Consider the following 18,168-nt stretch of genomic DNA (forward strand, 5'->3'; position numbering starts at 1 on the left):
GTTGTTAATGTTAGGAATTCCATTGATAAGTATCACGATACATGGTATGAAGAGTATGATTTAATTGACTGACCGTATAAATACGTAATACTACCTTTGTAAATAATCTCTGGGTAACCTACTGGTCCCATCATTTTTGGATATTAAACTTGATAAGAACTCTGTTCTTATCAGCTTAAGGGGCTGTTTACATGAGCCCGGCAAGCCGGGCTAAGAGATGTAGCCGAGGTACCTGGCCTCATAAGAACTTCCTAATAAAATATAATTTAGTTTACATGAGCCCGGTTTGCCGAGATCCCGTTTGAGCTAGCCGGGGAGCCCGGTTAAACGGGTAATTTTTCCATGTAAACACGTCAGCCCGGCTGACCGGGCTTAAAGTAGAATTACCATAGTAACTAGATACGTTCATTCTTCGTTCTTTGTGTAATGGCCGGACACATGTGCTCAATCAAGGTCAGTAATTACAAAACAAGACCTTTCGATTGTCACATGAAATGATCGAACTTCTTATCAATAACATCGAAACATACAAAACAATGTGCGAGTACGAAGGTAAAGATTTCGATGCAGCCTGAAACAATCTGAATGGATAAGAGGTAATACTGTACTTAAAGACTGTAAAGCTTTTGTTATTTTATGTACTTCTGGTTGAATTTTTGCGCACAAGTATGCTTAATAAGCTTTTAAATTTGTAGTTTAATACCACTCTGAATGATTCTTTTATATTTTTTATCTTGACAGTGCAAATGTTAGAGATGTATAGTGATCACTTTGGTCCAGCAGAAGCCGATATACCACATGCCATGGAAATGTCAAAAGATGAAAAAGAAGCTTATGTTAAAGATTTAAAAGTTCAACGTGACTTTATCAAAAAGGGTATTGTCAAATTCAAGAAAAAGTTAAAGAAATACGTCAAAATTTTAGCACTGCTGTAACCAATGGTAAAAGAAGTGGCAGCGTAAAATCGTGTTTGAATTCTCGATAGGCTGGCCAAGATATATGGTGGCTCAGCATCAGCTTCACCTCTAAGCATTGGAGTAGACACTGATACATTTAGTACCATAAACCAAGAGTAATGTGATGAAATTGGGCTAACTATAACAGATGAAAGCCATGATGGTTCAGATTTATCATCCAATGATTCACTGGATACCAGCTCTGGAGGTGTATCTTTTGGTGATAAGCGGGGTGCAGAAGATGCATGTGTTAAATTAAATGAGATATGATCTTCGCACTTAGCTGGACAATTTAAGCAATCGTCTCAGGACCTGAAAAAATCAGGTGACTCAACGGGATTCGCGGTGCAGTGTCTGACCACTGTGCTATGAAGTCACACAGTGGTGAGCAGGTCAATATTGTTGGGCTCATGTGAAATGAATGTCATATGAATGTTTTTATGCAGTGCGGTGTTTGAAATTAAATGAGATATGATCTTCGCACTTAGCTGGACAATTTAAGCAATTGTCTCAGGACCTGAAAAAATCAGGTGACTCAACATGAGCCCAACAATATTGACCTGCTCACCACTGTGTGACTTCATAGCTCAGTGGTCAGAGCACTGCACTGGCACGCAAATGGGTTAATCAGTCACCTGATTTCAGGTCCTGAGACATTGCTAAATTGTCCAGCTTGCGAAGATCATATCTCATTATTCAAACACCGCACTGCATAAAACATTCATATGACATTCATTTCACGAGAAAACATGAGCCCAACAATATTGACCTGCTCACCACTGTGTGACTTCATAGCTCAGTGGTCAGAGCACTGCACCGCACCGCAGAGGTCATGGGTTGAATCCGTTGAGTCACCTGATTTTTTCAGGTCCTGAGACGATTGCTTAAATTGTCCAGCTAAGTGCGAAGATCATATCTCATTTAATTTCAAACACCGCACTGCATAAAAATAATCATATGCATGTGTTAAGTTAATCGACAATAAAAGAAAGCATATGGAGCGCACCCTCAGTGCGGCTCAACGAGATCGAATTCTCCTTAAAGAAAGCAAACATGAAATGAATTTTAGGAAAGAAATGACAGATGTTGTTAGAGAATCCTCGAGGAATGCAACTGCAGCAATTACACACATGAGTACGGCCATTGAAAATATTGGATCAGGATTGACACGATCAATTGAGATGTTAGCTTCGGTGATTGCCAACGAGCAGCAGCAGCAGTATCAACATCCACGATATCAACACCCCCGATATCAACATCCACAATATCAACGCTCACAATATCAGCAGCCACAATATCACCAACGATTGTCAATACCTGCACGGCAACAAATGCAAAACAACTCTGCGTCATCATATAATCCAGATGACCCTGCAGTGTAGCTATATAATGTAGTCACACTCCAAAAGGTATTTACTTTAGAGTATGAGCAGATGACACTATGGCTGTACTTGGCATTGAAACTTAAGACATTGTTAGCAACAGTAACTTTTGTGTCACTATATTATTAAATTTTTTCAGTTCCTCTTTTTCACATATTATTTCACTCAGAGACCCTGTATGTTCAATAACCCATATAAGCACTTACATCACTTTGAAATTTCTACTTTCTACTAGTATTTGTAGTTTGCAATCCCATTTTCTGATAATGTATGTTTAAAAGAGGCTTAATGGGTTCTTGTTGTTTTGTTGAGTTGTTTTAATAGGGACAAAGTATTAACATTTTGTAACATGCTTGTTTTTTTTGTATATTTCCTATTTGAAACAATTTTGTTTACCTTAACAAACTATATATATCCTAAAGTTTTACAATTGCATGAAAGTGTAGACTTCATTTACTTATTAATCTGTTACCAAATGATCAGGAAGATTTAACTTAATGTAAGTAGTCAAAACAGTTCTAACAACTCCTCCTTCCCTTCATTGCTAGAATACTTTGCCAAAGGATTTCCATTTTCTTGCACCTTCTTTAACGAAATTTGTTTTTCAACTAAGCTGTGGTCAATTCCAGTCTTATTTTGTTCACAATAGTTGTGAAGAACAAAGCATGAGTAAATTATTACTGGTACATTTTCTAATTTTACATCGATCTGCTTACTTAAAACTGACCATCTAGCTTTAAGCCTTCCAAATGAGCATTCAATTGGGTTTCGGGCTGATCGCAACAAATTATTAAATAGAACCTCTTGGTTTGTTGTGCATGTTTGGTATTCTTTCATGCAATACGGCAAAAGAGGATAGGCTGGGTCCCCAATTAAATAGTTTGGGATTTCTGCATGACCTGGCACTAGTCGTTTGTAAGTAACTGGAAGTAGACCATTGCTCAACTTTCTATTTATAGAAGAGTTGGCAAACACTTTCGCATCGTGGACACTTCCTGGCCATCTGCAATCTACATCCATGAAACGACCTTAAAATCACAAACAGCTTGAACACTCAAGGAATAAAACTGTTTATAATTAAAATATTCTTGAGAGTTACAAACTGGTCTTTTAATTCGTACATGAGTTCCATCAATGCATCCAAATGCTTGGGGCATCCCAAATTTTGCTTCAAATTCAGCAGATTTTGTCTCATTTCGTCTTTACTCATTGGCAAATGTATGTATTTCGGGCGAGATGCTTCAATGGCATAACTGACTTGTACTACATGTCTAGAAACAGTACACAGCCACACCAAAAGTATTTGCTGTCATTGCCATAGAGCGGTGTCCTTCAAAAATACAAGGTCATAGCCAACTTTTTTTCTGCGCTCAAAGCCATATAATTTGGAGAAGAAAGATCTGGGGATATAAAAGGCCCGTAGTTCGTCAGCTAGTTTTTTAAATTCTTCCCGGCTCATTCGAAAATTTTTTTTCCACGTATCAAGTGGCATTTCGTTAGATAAAAGCTTTGCCCACCAAGATTCTGTCCTTCCATTTTGCCTCCAAGTTGACCTCCGCTTTTTGTTGTTTCTTTTTGCAAAGCACGCTCGTCTTCTTTTTCGAGCGAAACAACTTCTTGTAGCACACAATAATATAGCCATACATTGTACCATTTGATGATGGTTTAATATATTGATGACCAAAAAGCCGTAAATTTGAATGAAAACGATCAAAAAAACAAAAATAACTAATACAATAATCGTTATAAGTGCAGAAACGTTCGCCATGTTAGGTTTTTTAATTTTCGCGCGAAAAACACCAGCGACTTCTCGCGCGATTATTGCCATGTAAAGTCGGGCTTAAAATTAGCCCGGCTTGCCGGGCTCATGTAAACAGCCCCTAATAGGAAGTTGCTACTCTTGATCAAATTACGTTAATTGGTTCATTGGAAAGTTAATTGGTCAACTAATTGGATTACGCTCATTAAGGTTAGTGGAATTTGATTTAGGATTTGCATTTACGTCGCTGGATCGGATTGGAATTGGAATTGGAATTGGACGACCCTTTGGTATCATCGCACTTGGCATTGTTTTACGAAGCGATACAGAATTTGAACTTTCGACCGGTATTCCCGTACATCGTTCGGTTCGGCCCGATCTATCGCGTTCGAACACGTTATTTCTCTACTGCAACTGGTTTTGCCATTGCTACGAACACTGTGCACGAGTTTCTACTCATAACTATCGCTAAAAAAACCGATATTTCGAAGACGAAGACCCCATCTACACGTATCCGGATTCGTTTGTATCCGCAAAAATTTTGTTGCGGATTCAAAACTTTACGCGTCCACACGTATGCGAACTCGGTGCGTTTTTGTGCGTCCACACGTAGCCGCGAAAACGATACAAATACGCAATTATTGCTTACAGAGCATGCGCTGTTATGAATAATGAGCACGCAATATTTTTGACTAGAGATTGCTTCGATCATACGGTAAAATGTCGAATTGTCCAACAAAAACTACTGCTTCGGGGTCATCAAAGAAAAAAAGTAAGAATGAAGCTTGTGTGTGGACAGATGATGAAGTGGACCTTCTATAAAGCGTCGTTTTAGAATATAAAATCGCGAAAACATCAGAAAATTTCGATTGGGAAACCTGCCAGTCAAAATATGCTGACATTTTGGATCTGTTTATATCACAATATCCTTCCGCTGAAAACGCTATTCAGCTTGATAAGGAATTTCCGCATCAAGAAAATGAGCTTACAAAAGCTATTCTGACATCCAAAACGAAAGCCATTCGCTCAAAGTTTCGCGCTGCCATCGACAGTGGAAGAAAAAGTGGCCATGGAAGAGTTGTCCTTCTCTTCTTTGATAAATGCCAGGAAATATGGGGTGGCTCGCCAGCTACAACCACGCTACAAAATGGCATTGAAACGAGTCAAATAAGTGACGAACAAGAACTTGACTTGTCATTTAGCTCTCCTTCTTCCAGCACCCCTAATTCCCAACCCTACCAACAAAATATCCCTACCACAAGGTCCATCTCTCCACTGAGCAGGGAAAGTGAAACCTCAAATGAGCACGAGTGTTTGGAAGTCGATGATGAACAAGATCCAACACTAAAAGATTCAAGTTCCCTAAAGGAAAGACGAGATCTACTAAATAACAGATTAAAGAGCTACAGACAAGACAAACTTAAACGAAAACTCTCTGTTGACTCAACTTCTCAATATTGCCAAGGAAGATATGGAAATGAAGAAAAGGATTTTTCAAAATGGATGATATAGACAGACAGCAGGGAGAAAACATGAAGAGGTTAACTTCAAACATGGAACAGTTGACTGGTTCCATTGTTGAAGGCTTTGCAATGCTCCGCAAGTTATGCAGCAACCACCTGCTATGTCTTCTCAATTTGTACCACCTGTACATTATCAATCTGGTATATACAACAGAATGCCGAATCATTACCAAACTAACAGGATTAGGGAGAATGAAACATTCAACAACGATTATGAACAGAATTTGCATTTTCAGCCAGATAATAAGAGTAATACAGCATGAAAACGAAGATTGATTTAATGAGAATTTTAGTGCAGTAGTGTAAGAATTATAAATAAAAGCATGGTTTGCCTTTACTCACGTATAACTGTCTTAAATATTTTCTTTAATTCTTGTTTTGTTCATCATTGAATTATCTACAGCTAGAAGGTACACAGTTAATGTTGTGGAATCAGAAGTATACCTAAAATGTGGTTTGTAGCATCTTAAGTAATCAGGTCTGTGTTTGGTTAGGTAAGTTCCTTTTCCAAGGATTTTATGTCTTGACGTTTGGTCATTTGTTGGACGGTGCTGATGGGGGTCGCCTTCATTGGTTGTACTGCCGGATAGCCCGTTCGTCGTACGTTGCGTAGTACAGCAAGCTGTCCTTTTCAATATCTCGTCTCATCCTTTTTTAGTCTGTTTTTGTCAAAGTTTTGGCATTTATGCCAGAGCTTAGTATCGTCGAGTTCCTAGATCTCTCCTTTTGTTTCTCTGTCGGTTTTGTCCGAGAGAGGTTCACAACCTCTGTCGATCTTCGTCGCTTGTAGCGGCCTCCCTGAGTGCACCGGTCTTGCATGTAAGGGTTCCTAGTCATTGCACACTCCAACTTCGTAACTTACCCGGTCCCCACCCAAAACAAGATCAAGTGTAGTAGCGTATGACGTCGGTACGCTCATTCTTTCGCTCTAGGTTTTTCATAAAATTTTGTAGTTAAACACTACATTTTCGTATTAATTTTGGTATAAAAATATAGATAAAGTTGTTATCTTTCCTGTTATAATATTCATTTTTCCTCTGGATAACGTATTATTGAAGAAATTTCGGTTTTCATCACGAAGCCTGGATTGACAGCAGACTTTAATTAAATTCAATTAACGGCAATCATTTCGTTCAAAGTTTCTGGAGTTCTCTAAAGCTCTATCACTTGGAATTTATATAAGAAGATCCATTGGCTATCTCTTAACACTTTTGGAAAGTTTGGCAACTATACGTGCGGTACTTTTGGAGATTCAACGTTTTTCTATTTGTTGCGTGAGTACTCTATCTCAACGTCAGAATTTAAAATATCGTGCGTTATAAACGAAATCGCCGGTTACCTCAAGATATATTGAAAGTTATATAATCCTTACCTTATATCCTGTTTTATCGTCATCTTATCTTTGATCAAGATCTTCGAAGTATAAAAACGGAGATTATCGTCGTTTCATAACAGAACTGAGAAGACAAGTCCGTTGCAGTTTGTATATCGATTGCTACGGTGACGATTTTTAAATCCGAAATTTGCATATATTCGATGCCATCTTTGTCAGAATTCCCCATCTTATTCTACAATTTTTAAGCTACTCAGCAACAGCCAATCAAGTCCACCGCCCAAGATATACAAGGGTTTTCCTAATATATTCTGCCGCTCGTTCTACGCTTAAAACAACAAATCCATCGAACATCATTGCTCCCAATAACAGACGACGCACGATGTCCCAATAGCCCTCAACGGCAAAGCTCTTCAACTAAGACTATACGATGGACAACTCAAATTATACGGATAATTGCTCACAAACATTCCATTGTAAAGACTGCGATTTTGAAACACACATACAAAGTAGACTAAGCCTCCACCGTGTCAAGAAACACCCCACTGTATTGACGATAACATCAAGTCAATTAATGTGGTTGTCGAATACCCCAAAGGGAAATCATTCTACTGCTGTATCTGCGACACGATCATAGCCTCTTTAGCAAACTTCTGCAGACATTGCCTGACATCACACCCCAAGTACCTCTCAATACATCATGTCTATGCACCATCTGCGACACCCTTTCGACACAACAAAGGCGGGAGTCCACCTCAAACGGTCACACAAACTACCATCCACATTCACGCTCAACCCACCACCCGTTGAACCCATAATTTCATTCGTGGATTATCATGACTCTCAAATAAACACCCCAACTCAAAGGACCCACCTCAGTCGACACCACCATCCACCAGCCAACCCACCTCTACGAAAACGAGACAATCACGTAACATGAAAAGACACACTCGTGCCTCCAGATGCTCACTGACATTCACCCAACCCCCAACCAGCCCTTCTACAACATCAACACAACAGACAAGCAACAGCCCCGACTCCAAATCACAATCACATCAACAACTATTAGCAACACCACAACTTGATTCACCAAGACTGCCCACCTCTATCTCTAAACCGCTGCCATGCTTACTTCCCTGCCAAAATCAACCACTGCCTGAAATAACAACATCTCCTATTAATACACACCACTCTCTACCTCTCACCCATAACGACACTTCAACCACTAACTACACAGACGATAACCCAATTAACGATTCACCAAACAGACACATCCCTCCATCACTCATCGATCGACCATGGGTTAGTGAGGTTGTTGACACTTACTCAGGCACTGAAGAACACACGTCCTCACAAGACACAACACCCTCATCAACTCTCCATGACTTTCACCCTCAGCTCACTACGTTACCAGATTCACAACCCGAAAACACAAGTCCTAATGACGTCTTAACCAATTCATACCCATCCACATTACCAAATCAGTCCGAGGAGGCTCTCACATCGCTCAAGTCAAAATGGACAGAAACATTTGCCAGAGACTCGGATTGGACACAATTCACTAATGACTGTGAGGAATTTACAGAAGAGTTATGGAACTACTGTAAAAACAACGGTAACTTGAGCAAAAACATCCCTAAGGCTCGAAATACTTCCAGACCATCGAATCGCCCTGTAAATGTAAACCGAAGGCCAATGCAATACAACCCTCGCGAGGCACGACGAATACAAACCCTTTACAGGATCTCAAAAAAGAGAGCAGCGCGGAAAGTCATCACAGATAACAAACCACCCTACTCTGGAAGCGTAGACGCTGCCGACTCTTTCTTCCAAGAGACATTCTCTGAAAAGAATGTCAACTCCAATCTACTAAAAGACAAACTATCTGAGTTTGTTCCTTCGGGCCCTATCGACAACACGTTAGACGATGACATCAGCTCCGAAGAAATAGATAAAAAACTACGCTCCTAGAGTCTTCTGTACCTGCCGCTCCTTCGCGATCGTATGCCGCGATTGCAAGGAGCAACATTCTGTCTGCCAACGCCTCTGAGAGTACCGAGTCATCCACTCCCTTATTAACTAATAATAATAGTAATGCCCAGTCAGCTCCTGCCTGCGTTTCCGACACTCCGGAACCTGCCTCTTCTGCCTTGCCTGCCTCTTCTGCCTTGCCTGCCCTTCCTGCCCCTTCTGGGGAGGGTAGCACTGTCAACATGGAGTCATCTCCATCGAACCCATGGAGCCCCGTTCACGAAGACGTGGGAAACGGCGCCATTCTCCCACTACGTCACCACAACCGGAGGAGAAACGTGCGACGCCTGCCGACGCAGAACCTGAAACTGTGCCCCTCCCTGCGGACACTGATGACGACGATGATGATGATAATAATGAAACGGATATGGACGACGAGACAAACACGAACACGAACGTTGATGGCGATGATGATAATGATGATAATGATGATGATGATGATGATGATAATGACGATGTTGATGATAATGATGATAATGCTGATAATGTTCAGCACAATAAAAATGATGATATTGGTGACGACAATGAGTCACAACAGTCGGAAGTTGACCAAATGGACCCTGCCGACTACCTTGATCTTGGTGAGGATGAATACACCAGCGATGATGGCGCGTCTTTCGCTACCGTTTCGGAGGCGGAGTTGCCCGACTCGCCTGCTCCTCGTCCCGATGCGACTTTCTATGGAAAGCCGATACTGCCAAAAGTCTATCGAATTACGTAGATGGGTCTCAGTTGTGCAATAATATAGTTCAATCGACTTTTAATACTGTTGAGATAAAATACTATAATTGAAAATTAAATTTACATGTTCGAGATTCTCAGGCGAGTTTTCAATTCTGCGTTTTTAATTCTCGCAGGCGAGTTTTTAATTCTCGAGTTTCAATTCTCAAAGGCGAGTTTTGTTTGTCAAGCGCGTGATCTCGCGTGAGTGAGTTCCACGTTAGCAAACAGTTTCACTTCACATAACATTACATGTATAAAATAGCAAATGTGTTGGTATGATTGTATGTTATAGCTTAGAAACGCCTCGTAGAGTTTTTCTCTTAATTTAGTTTATTTCGTATATGTTATATTAGACAAGATAGGCAACTCTCAACACAAAATGACTGACCGTCAACCTAAACAGTTTTAGGATTTTTCACCATTTTTCTTCACTCGAGGAACATTCCCAAGTGTTTGGATCGGGCCAACTAAGCACTTGAAATCATTTAGTATTTATTTTATGCAATTAGCACCAGAGGATAGTGCTGCAAGTTTTTTTTAGTAACCGGAAATACGAAAGTTAAATTCTCCCACGCGAACGAAGACGTAAAATTTAGTAAACAATGAAGCAACAACAACGAAAACGTGGAATTACTGTGACGTTATCACCTTTAAAAGTTTGGGAAAATCACCGATTTTTAGTTAGGATTTACACCGCCAGAATGTAACTTTCTGCAAAAAATCGTATTTGCTTTTAACGACATGGCCTGATCTATGCATGGCATCGACCAATCAGAACACGCGTTATTATTATGTTGTATTCAATAATTACACCGTCACAAGGTTGCACGTGCAACAGAGTGATAACAGAAAAGACATGAATGCAATAATAGAACAGATTTTGGCAAATATAAACCGACTGGGCCGTGAACTACAAAACAATGGAAAAAGCTCTGTTCTGTTTAATACTCCCACTCAAAATCAGGTACGCTCTGTGTTTCAATTTTTCTACATACATATATTTAGGTATCAGTTTTGGCTGCTTGTACTCATTATATGACTTCATATCTCTACCTAGTGCATTTAAAAAACAATCTGTTTGCCTTGAATAACTATCGAGGGAGGGTGTATCTTAATATTAAGATATCAGAGCTATATCAGTGTATTGACATATCAGAGCTATATCAATTATCGTTCTAATGGAGCTGCCGTACATATCACATAAATTAGTCTTGATAGTTGCCAAAAATAAACGACTGATGAAGTTCATGATATCAATGTCATTGACTGAAACCTACCTCCACATCATCTGTGCTGTGTGATATTCTCAGTGTTTATCTTTTATTTTGTTTTCAGGCTAGTACGAGCACCAGTACTAACAGTGAAGTTTCAAGAATATTCAGGGGATCAAGCCCTTCCATTACCAGTCCCTTATCTGCTGCAAGCCAAACGCAACAATCTATTGCAACTGCTACTATGAGCACTCCACGCTTTAGACTCAGGCACAATTTTCCTCAGACAACATCTAGAGGCAGGAAAAAAGATAAAGGAGTTGCAGGTCCATTCACAAAAGATGTCATCTTGCTGAGTGGTCCAGAAGATGACACAGTACCTCGTCAAGGTTCTAGGGTGTGGTTAATGGAGAATCAACACATCCTATGTGGCGTGCAGCTTCGAAAAGAATGGGATAGCACTAAATTGATATCTTTTTTCAAAAATTTATTCCCATCCAAACTCATGGATTCAGATGAAATTGAGATTTTACTGTCAGTCCACTTCAAACTATTGCCACCCACTTTGGCTCCAGGGCAGTTGTTTACTGGTTTTGTTCTTCAAAAGATATTTAAGGATAAGCCTATTTACATCCGCCCTTCACGGCAAATTCTTGAAATGAACCCAGAAGAACCTGCAGCAAAAAAAGAGAAGCTAGATGATGAACAATTTGAGGTAAATATACATTTTAAGTACAATCATATCAATTTTGAATAGTTTTACCATATTTTCCAGCACCATAGTGTGGTTATGGCAATCATATTACAGTTCTTCTATTCCAACATCTTGTCTGGAAGCATGAGCTGGAGGTTTATTGTATTCAGCGTGTCACAAACATACCACATTTCACATTAATAAGCTATAGACAAACACGGTGACAGATTAGCAATTGGACAGGATGTTGTAGTTTGTTAACTCTTCTTGAGGGCGGAGAGTTGTGCATGAGATTGGACCCAAATTGTTTAGAAGTTTATTTATGATCTTTGCCAAAGTCTTTTTCTTGCCAATAATTAAAAATTCAGTTGTTATTAAATAATGGTATATCGTCTGATTTTTTAGGAATTTGCCAGGCATTCAACGTGGGATTCAAATGTCACATTGGGTGTGTAGTATTTCCTTTATTTTTAACCGTCACGAATACGTAAGGGTTTACAAATGATTAGCAGTAATTAATGTTAAAATTCCAATAATAACAAGGGGTCTACTGCTTAACAGGAGATCCAACAGCTAGACAAATTTTAACACAACTCCATTAAAGGTGGGCTAATTTTCTGCCATACCCTGATTTCCACTTTCTGTAAATTTACAACAAATCTTAACATTTAACAAATTTCCAGCAACTCTCATAAGAAGGAGGCATGACCTTAGCCCTAACCCCCAAGGGGGTTGGAGATTAATGGGTTTTGGAATAAAGGGTTTTGATGTTTTACTGATCAGAAATACATTGTGTGCATTATGAGTTAAAAGCAGTTTGTTGCATGTACTAGGTGTAGTAGACCATGTGCAATCAATTATTGAAGATGAAGTAGTAGAAATTGAACCACCAGTAAAAGATATGTCAACCATTGCAGATTCTGTAAAGCAATGTATAGATTACTGCCATGAAAGGAACATACAAGACCCAGTGGAGATTTTAAGAGTTGCTCAAAAATTTATAGTAACAGGTCGCCAGCTAGAGGTTACAGATCCAAGTGTATGTTTAGAGGGAGAGACCAACTACATTTTAGTCAACCGCCAAGATGTCCTTAAAAGTGCTATGGAGGAAATAAATCCGTTAGTGAATCCAAGATTGACACTAGAGGTATTCAGTGGTCTTTTATATCTTATTCTCTATATCATCACATTTAAAGTTTTTTCATGCCAACTAGTAAATAGCTACTTTTAGTGTCAATATTCAATACTTATAATGACTTTGATAGTAATGTTTTCTTTCTTAATTGCAAACTGCAGCTTAATGTTCAGATTTTTTGGCGTTTGCCCTTGAATGTGTTTTGCCCTGATTATGTCAATTGATCACTGCAGGTATCCTTTTACGGAGAGATTGCCACTGACTACGGAGGACCAAGACGAGAGTTTTTCCGGTTGTGCTTGCACGAAATTAAGGCTAAATATTTTGAAGGAGGTCTAAAAGATCATTTATGTGATGACTACAGTGTTATTGGCTTAATCATGGCCTTGAGCATTCTCCAAAATGGTACGATCCCAAGATTTATGTCACCTGATGATCTACAAGATCTTTTGCACTCGGACAGTCCGTCCAAGTGCAGAATCTTCGCACAGGATTTGCTAAACTTGGACTTTACGAGATTGGAAAAGCATTGCCTAGCTTCTTCAACCTTTTACACCAATCTCCAGCAGTACTACTGTCAAGACGAAAGCTTATTCATATCCTTGTCCCAAGTTTTTCAGAAGACGGATCAAATGCCCATTATGATGAAAACCTCACATATCAGTGCTTCCTTCAATATTTGCAAGCTGCAGCAAGTGGCATCAGGGGGTCGATAACTCTGAACCACTTATTACAATTTGTAACTGGAACAGATGAGGAGCCTCCACTTGGCTTTGCTTGCCACCAAAATAACCTTTCCGTCCGTAGACGATGCTAACCGCTGGTCGTTTATTCCGTCTGCAAACACATGCTCAAACACACTTCATTTGCCGAGGTGCGTCTCTGGCAGGTTCCCTCTTCCGCAAGAGAATGCATTATTTGATATTTACGATGTTGCCTTTGCAAATGCATACTTTGGTAAAGCTTAGTGCTTGGAAAAAGACATTGGACATTCTACTTTACAAATTGTTTTGTTATACAGTATACAAAATTTCTTGTTTATGTTATGATTACATGACGTTCTGTTAGTGATGTGCTTATTACGCCATCTTAATCTTTCTGCATAAAAATGCTATGGACTTTCATATAAATAGATAAAAATGTGTCAGAAAAGTCGGTAGAGGACAAAAGTAAAAAAATAGCGTCTTAAATTATGTTAAAGTAAGTTATAATGTAAGAACGAACATTGCAGAAATGTTGTATTCCTGAATCTCCGTCATTGCTCAAAGGATCAAAACGATTGCTGAGTTCTATATACTCATCCTCTGTAAGACCAAATTGGTTAGTTGGGACACTTATTCCATTGTCATCATCATCAACTCCTGGAAAATCGTAGTCGATACCATAACTGTTAAGGTCTTCCGCAGTGTCAGTGTTTAAGGCGTTAGTATTCCGTGTTAACATACCATAATTCCAAAGGGCAATAGGAGAAGATTGGTTTGTTGTTCTCATGCCATGGTAGTTCCACTGCAATATAAGCTCATCCGTGGATTGACGAATGCGTGGCAAGAAAATGTAGTGCAGTATCCATATGTCCAATTCATTGTTACGGTCAAGAATCTCGTGCAGTTCCATGTGCTGAAATATATCTCTATACAAACTGATGACCACCCTGTTGACTTCTCTCCAAAGTCTTTCGATTCTGTTATTGTGGACGCTCCTGCCTGCGATAAAACTTCCTCTGTTGGTGCCACGTTTAGAAACCATAAAATGTGCAACATCGTAATTTTCGACTCCTCTGTCGCCACGAACTCTACTAGGGAGTCCATATTGCATAACTCCATCCTGGAAGTAACGAAGGGTCTCGGCAGACAAGTTATTGGTCGAGCATTGCAAGTAAATTATTGCTCTACTATAACCATCAACACATCCATGGAACACAAACTGCCAAGAAATTAGTTTATGGTCAGAATCTATGTGCCATAAACTATTAGGTGATTTAACATTGTACACTCTTTTTCGAACAGTACACCCCCACCGAACAGCTCGTCCTATAGGGTCTACAACTTGAAGCCGCTGTCTCACCCTCCAGCGCTGCACCAGCACATCCCTACCTTTTAAACTTCCTCGAATATAGCTCTCTCCTGCTTTTGGAGTCAAAGCTAATACATTCTTCAGTAAGACGTCAAGTTCAGCGTCAGTAATGTCAGAATATCGTACGTACAAATCAAAATTTTCGACTCTCCTGTACAATGTTCTTTCACTAACATTGATGGATTTTGCAATCTTGCTCCAAGTCATTCCAGTTTCGCGAAGATATCCTAACTGTTGTTTAGTGATTATAAATTTTGGGCGTCCTCCAGTCACCTCCTGAGGAGTGAGGTATTGCGAACTTTGCAACGACTGTTCGGCTGCGATTTTCTCTTTGACTTCATTCCATTTGCTATAAGCAAATTCGTACAATTGCTTTAACAATACAAGTACATCGTTTGTTTCCAGAGTATTTTCATTATTTTCATACGAGCTAATCATCCCAAAAAGAACTACGATGAAATATTCCAGTTTTCTTTCCATATATTCCGTGAGCATGTTGTCAGTTACGTTGTTCAACTGCTTCAATAAGTCGTTGAAATCTCTAAAATACTTTTCTAACTCGTCTCTGGTCGCCATGTTTAATTCGTCTTGATATCAGAAATTTATATACAACTACTGCGAGAATTAAAAAACTCGCCTGCGAGAATTAAAAAACTCGCCTGCGAGAATTGAAAAACTCGCCTGCAAGAGTTAAAAAACTCGCCTGCGAGAATTGAAAAACTCGCCTGCGAGAATTGAAAAACTCGCCTGCGAGAATTAAAAAACTCGCCTGCGAGAATCTCGAACATGTAAATTTAATTTTCAATTCTAGTATTTTTTATCTCAACAGTATTAAAAGTCGATTGAACTATATTATTGCACAACTGAGACCCATCTACGTAATTCGATAGACTTTTGGCAGTATCGGCTTTCCATAACTTTCCCTCAAGAAAGGCACACGAGTTGCGAATCGAAATGAGTCTGCTAGTGCCGTGACACACGATGCGGACGCATTATATAAATTGGCGGCGGTGCTTCCCACCCAGGGGGGCTCTCCTTACTAACTTTTTTTAACTTTTTAGACAATTTTTTGTCTGTTCTTTTTTCGAATTTTTTCTTGCCTTTATTTTTACTTACAATGACTACTTCACCGTCATTATTATCCATTATTACGTTGAACTGCCAAGGCCTCCGTAATGCGACACAGAGGTCTGTCTTATTTTCCTGGCTATCTTGTTTTTCCCCCGTTATCGTGTGTTTACAAGAAACCCACGCTACCAGCCATGCCGAATTTGAGCAATGGATCGATGCTGAAAATCGGGCCGATAATAACAAGACCAAGTATCGAGTCCTTTCCTCTCCGGCACCACCGTTGGGCGTTCTCTATCACCCTTCTCTCTCAGTTCTTTTTCTTCAGCCGACTCACAAGGTTGGTTGCAAGTCATCCATTTCTCTTTTCATTCTACATCTTTCCAGCTTATTAACATCTATGGTCCAAACCAAAAGAACCCTGGCATAGAGTTCTTTAATTCTATCCTCCCATTGCTTAATGTCTCTCTCCCTACAATCATGGGAGGAGATTTTAATACGGTGGTTGATCCACATATTGACCACACTGGTTGCAATCCTACTTCACCGTGGGCATATAATTGGCCACACACCTGGCCACCCTTACTACCGAATTAAATTTAACGGACATATGGAGAACTCGCCATCCTTATGAACGCTCCTATACCTGGTCTCGGTCTAACGGACAAGTTGGATCACGCCTTGACATGTTTTGGGTGTCTTCCTTCTTAGCACCGTATGTGAAGGAAATCTCCATTTTACCGTATTTTCGAAGTGACCATTCGTATGTTTATCTTTCTTTTTCTCTTCCGGATGCGCCGGAGCGTGGAGGGCTGCTGGAAATTTAATAATAACCTATTAAATAATGCAGTATATAAACAATTAATAGAAAATATTTGGAAAGAATGGACAAACGAAAAGACCCATTACCCTTCCTTACCTGTCTGGTGGGACGTTGGGAAAGGACTCATCCACCAACTCACCGTTGATTTCGCTGCCGACATCGCGGCAAAGCAGAGGGGAAAACTACCAAACCCTCAACAGCCATCTTACGTCGCTTTCTTCACGTCGTGACGCGGGTGACGATGTGACGGAGCAAATTAATGAAGTAGAAAATGATCTCTACGAGCACCACCGTCGCAAGGCCGAAGGTGCACGCTTGCGAGCACGTGAACGTTGGGCCGAAGAGGGGGAGATCTCCTCTAAATATTTTTTCCAGCGGGAAAAAAACCCGTGCCGTTAAGAACTTGATGCATGCGATCAACGATGTCAACGGACGTGTTGTACGAACTCTGCGTGGGATATTGCATGTGTGGATGCTATTCTATACTGCCATATTTTCTGCTGCATACTTAGATGCCACCGAACAAACTTTCTTCCTGCGACATTACCACGAAACTGTCCCCTATGGAGGCAGCCCTGTGTGAGGGAACTGTTTCTTTAGCAGAATGTTCTGCTGCATTAAACTCTTTTGAAAATAATAAATCTCCGGGGGTGGATGGCCTTACCTATGAGTTTTACCGCGCTTTTTGGACCTTTTTGGGCCCAGATTTAGTATCTGTTCTCAATGCCTCTTTCACCGACGGGAAATTATCCCTGTCACAGAGAACGGGAATAATAACGCTTCTATATAAAAAGGGGGACAAACTGGATCCCAAGAACTGGCGTCCCATAACTCTGCTCTGCACAGATTATAAAAAATTTCAAAGATCCTCACTGGCTGCTTGACCAAGGTCCTTCATACTGTCATTTCACCATGCCAGACGTGTGGCATTCCGGGACGTTTCTTGAAGCTGTGCGTTTGATACAAGACTGTTTGGACTTTGCAAACTCTTCCAACACTGGTGGCGTCCTCTTATCACTCGATCAAGAGAAAGCCTTGATAGGGTCGATTGGGACTTTCTACAGAACGTCTTAACCACCATGAATTTTGGACCTTCTTTTTGTGCTTGGGTCCGCCTGCTTTATACCACCTTATATTCCCGTATATTAATTAACGGTGCTCTCGGGGATCCTTTTTCTATTTCCCGGGGAGTACGGCAGGGTTGTCCCCTTTCACCACTTCTATACATCCTGGCTGCCGAACCGCTTTCCCAAGCGATTCAGGACTCCGACGCTATCCATGGGTTTCTGTTACCAAATGGCTCAACTGTGAAACTCTTACAATACGCCGACGACACGTCTTGCTTCGTCATGGATGATGCCAGCCTGCTCGCCTTATTGACCATTTGTGATCGTTTTGCAAAGCCACAGGCTAAAGCTAAACCTCGACAAGACGGAAGGTCTCCTCTTTGGGTCTTG

The 18,168-nt window shown here is 40.2% G+C and overlaps 1 protein-coding gene across 1 annotated transcript; it reads left to right on the forward strand.

Annotated features, from left to right (window-relative positions):
- Positions 1–9,189: 9,189 nt before the first annotated feature.
- On the forward strand, positions 9,190–13,981 carry LOC124449172. The gene is given in 8 exon segments (XM_047000121.1): positions 9,190–9,381; positions 9,478–9,687; positions 11,043–11,633; positions 12,018–12,060; positions 12,446–12,759; positions 12,981–13,221; positions 13,224–13,521; positions 13,523–13,981. Coding segments are annotated over 8 exon segments (2,082 nt in total). The 3' UTR covers positions 13,716–13,981.
- Positions 13,982–18,168: the final 4,187 nt, after the last annotated feature.

Source organism: Xenia sp. Carnegie-2017, unplaced genomic scaffold, assembly GCF_021976095.1.
Source record: "Xenia sp. Carnegie-2017 unplaced genomic scaffold, XeniaSp_v1 HiC_scaffold_23, whole genome shotgun sequence".
Lineage (NCBI taxonomy): Eukaryota > Metazoa > Cnidaria > Anthozoa > Malacalcyonacea > Xeniidae > Xenia > Xenia sp. Carnegie-2017.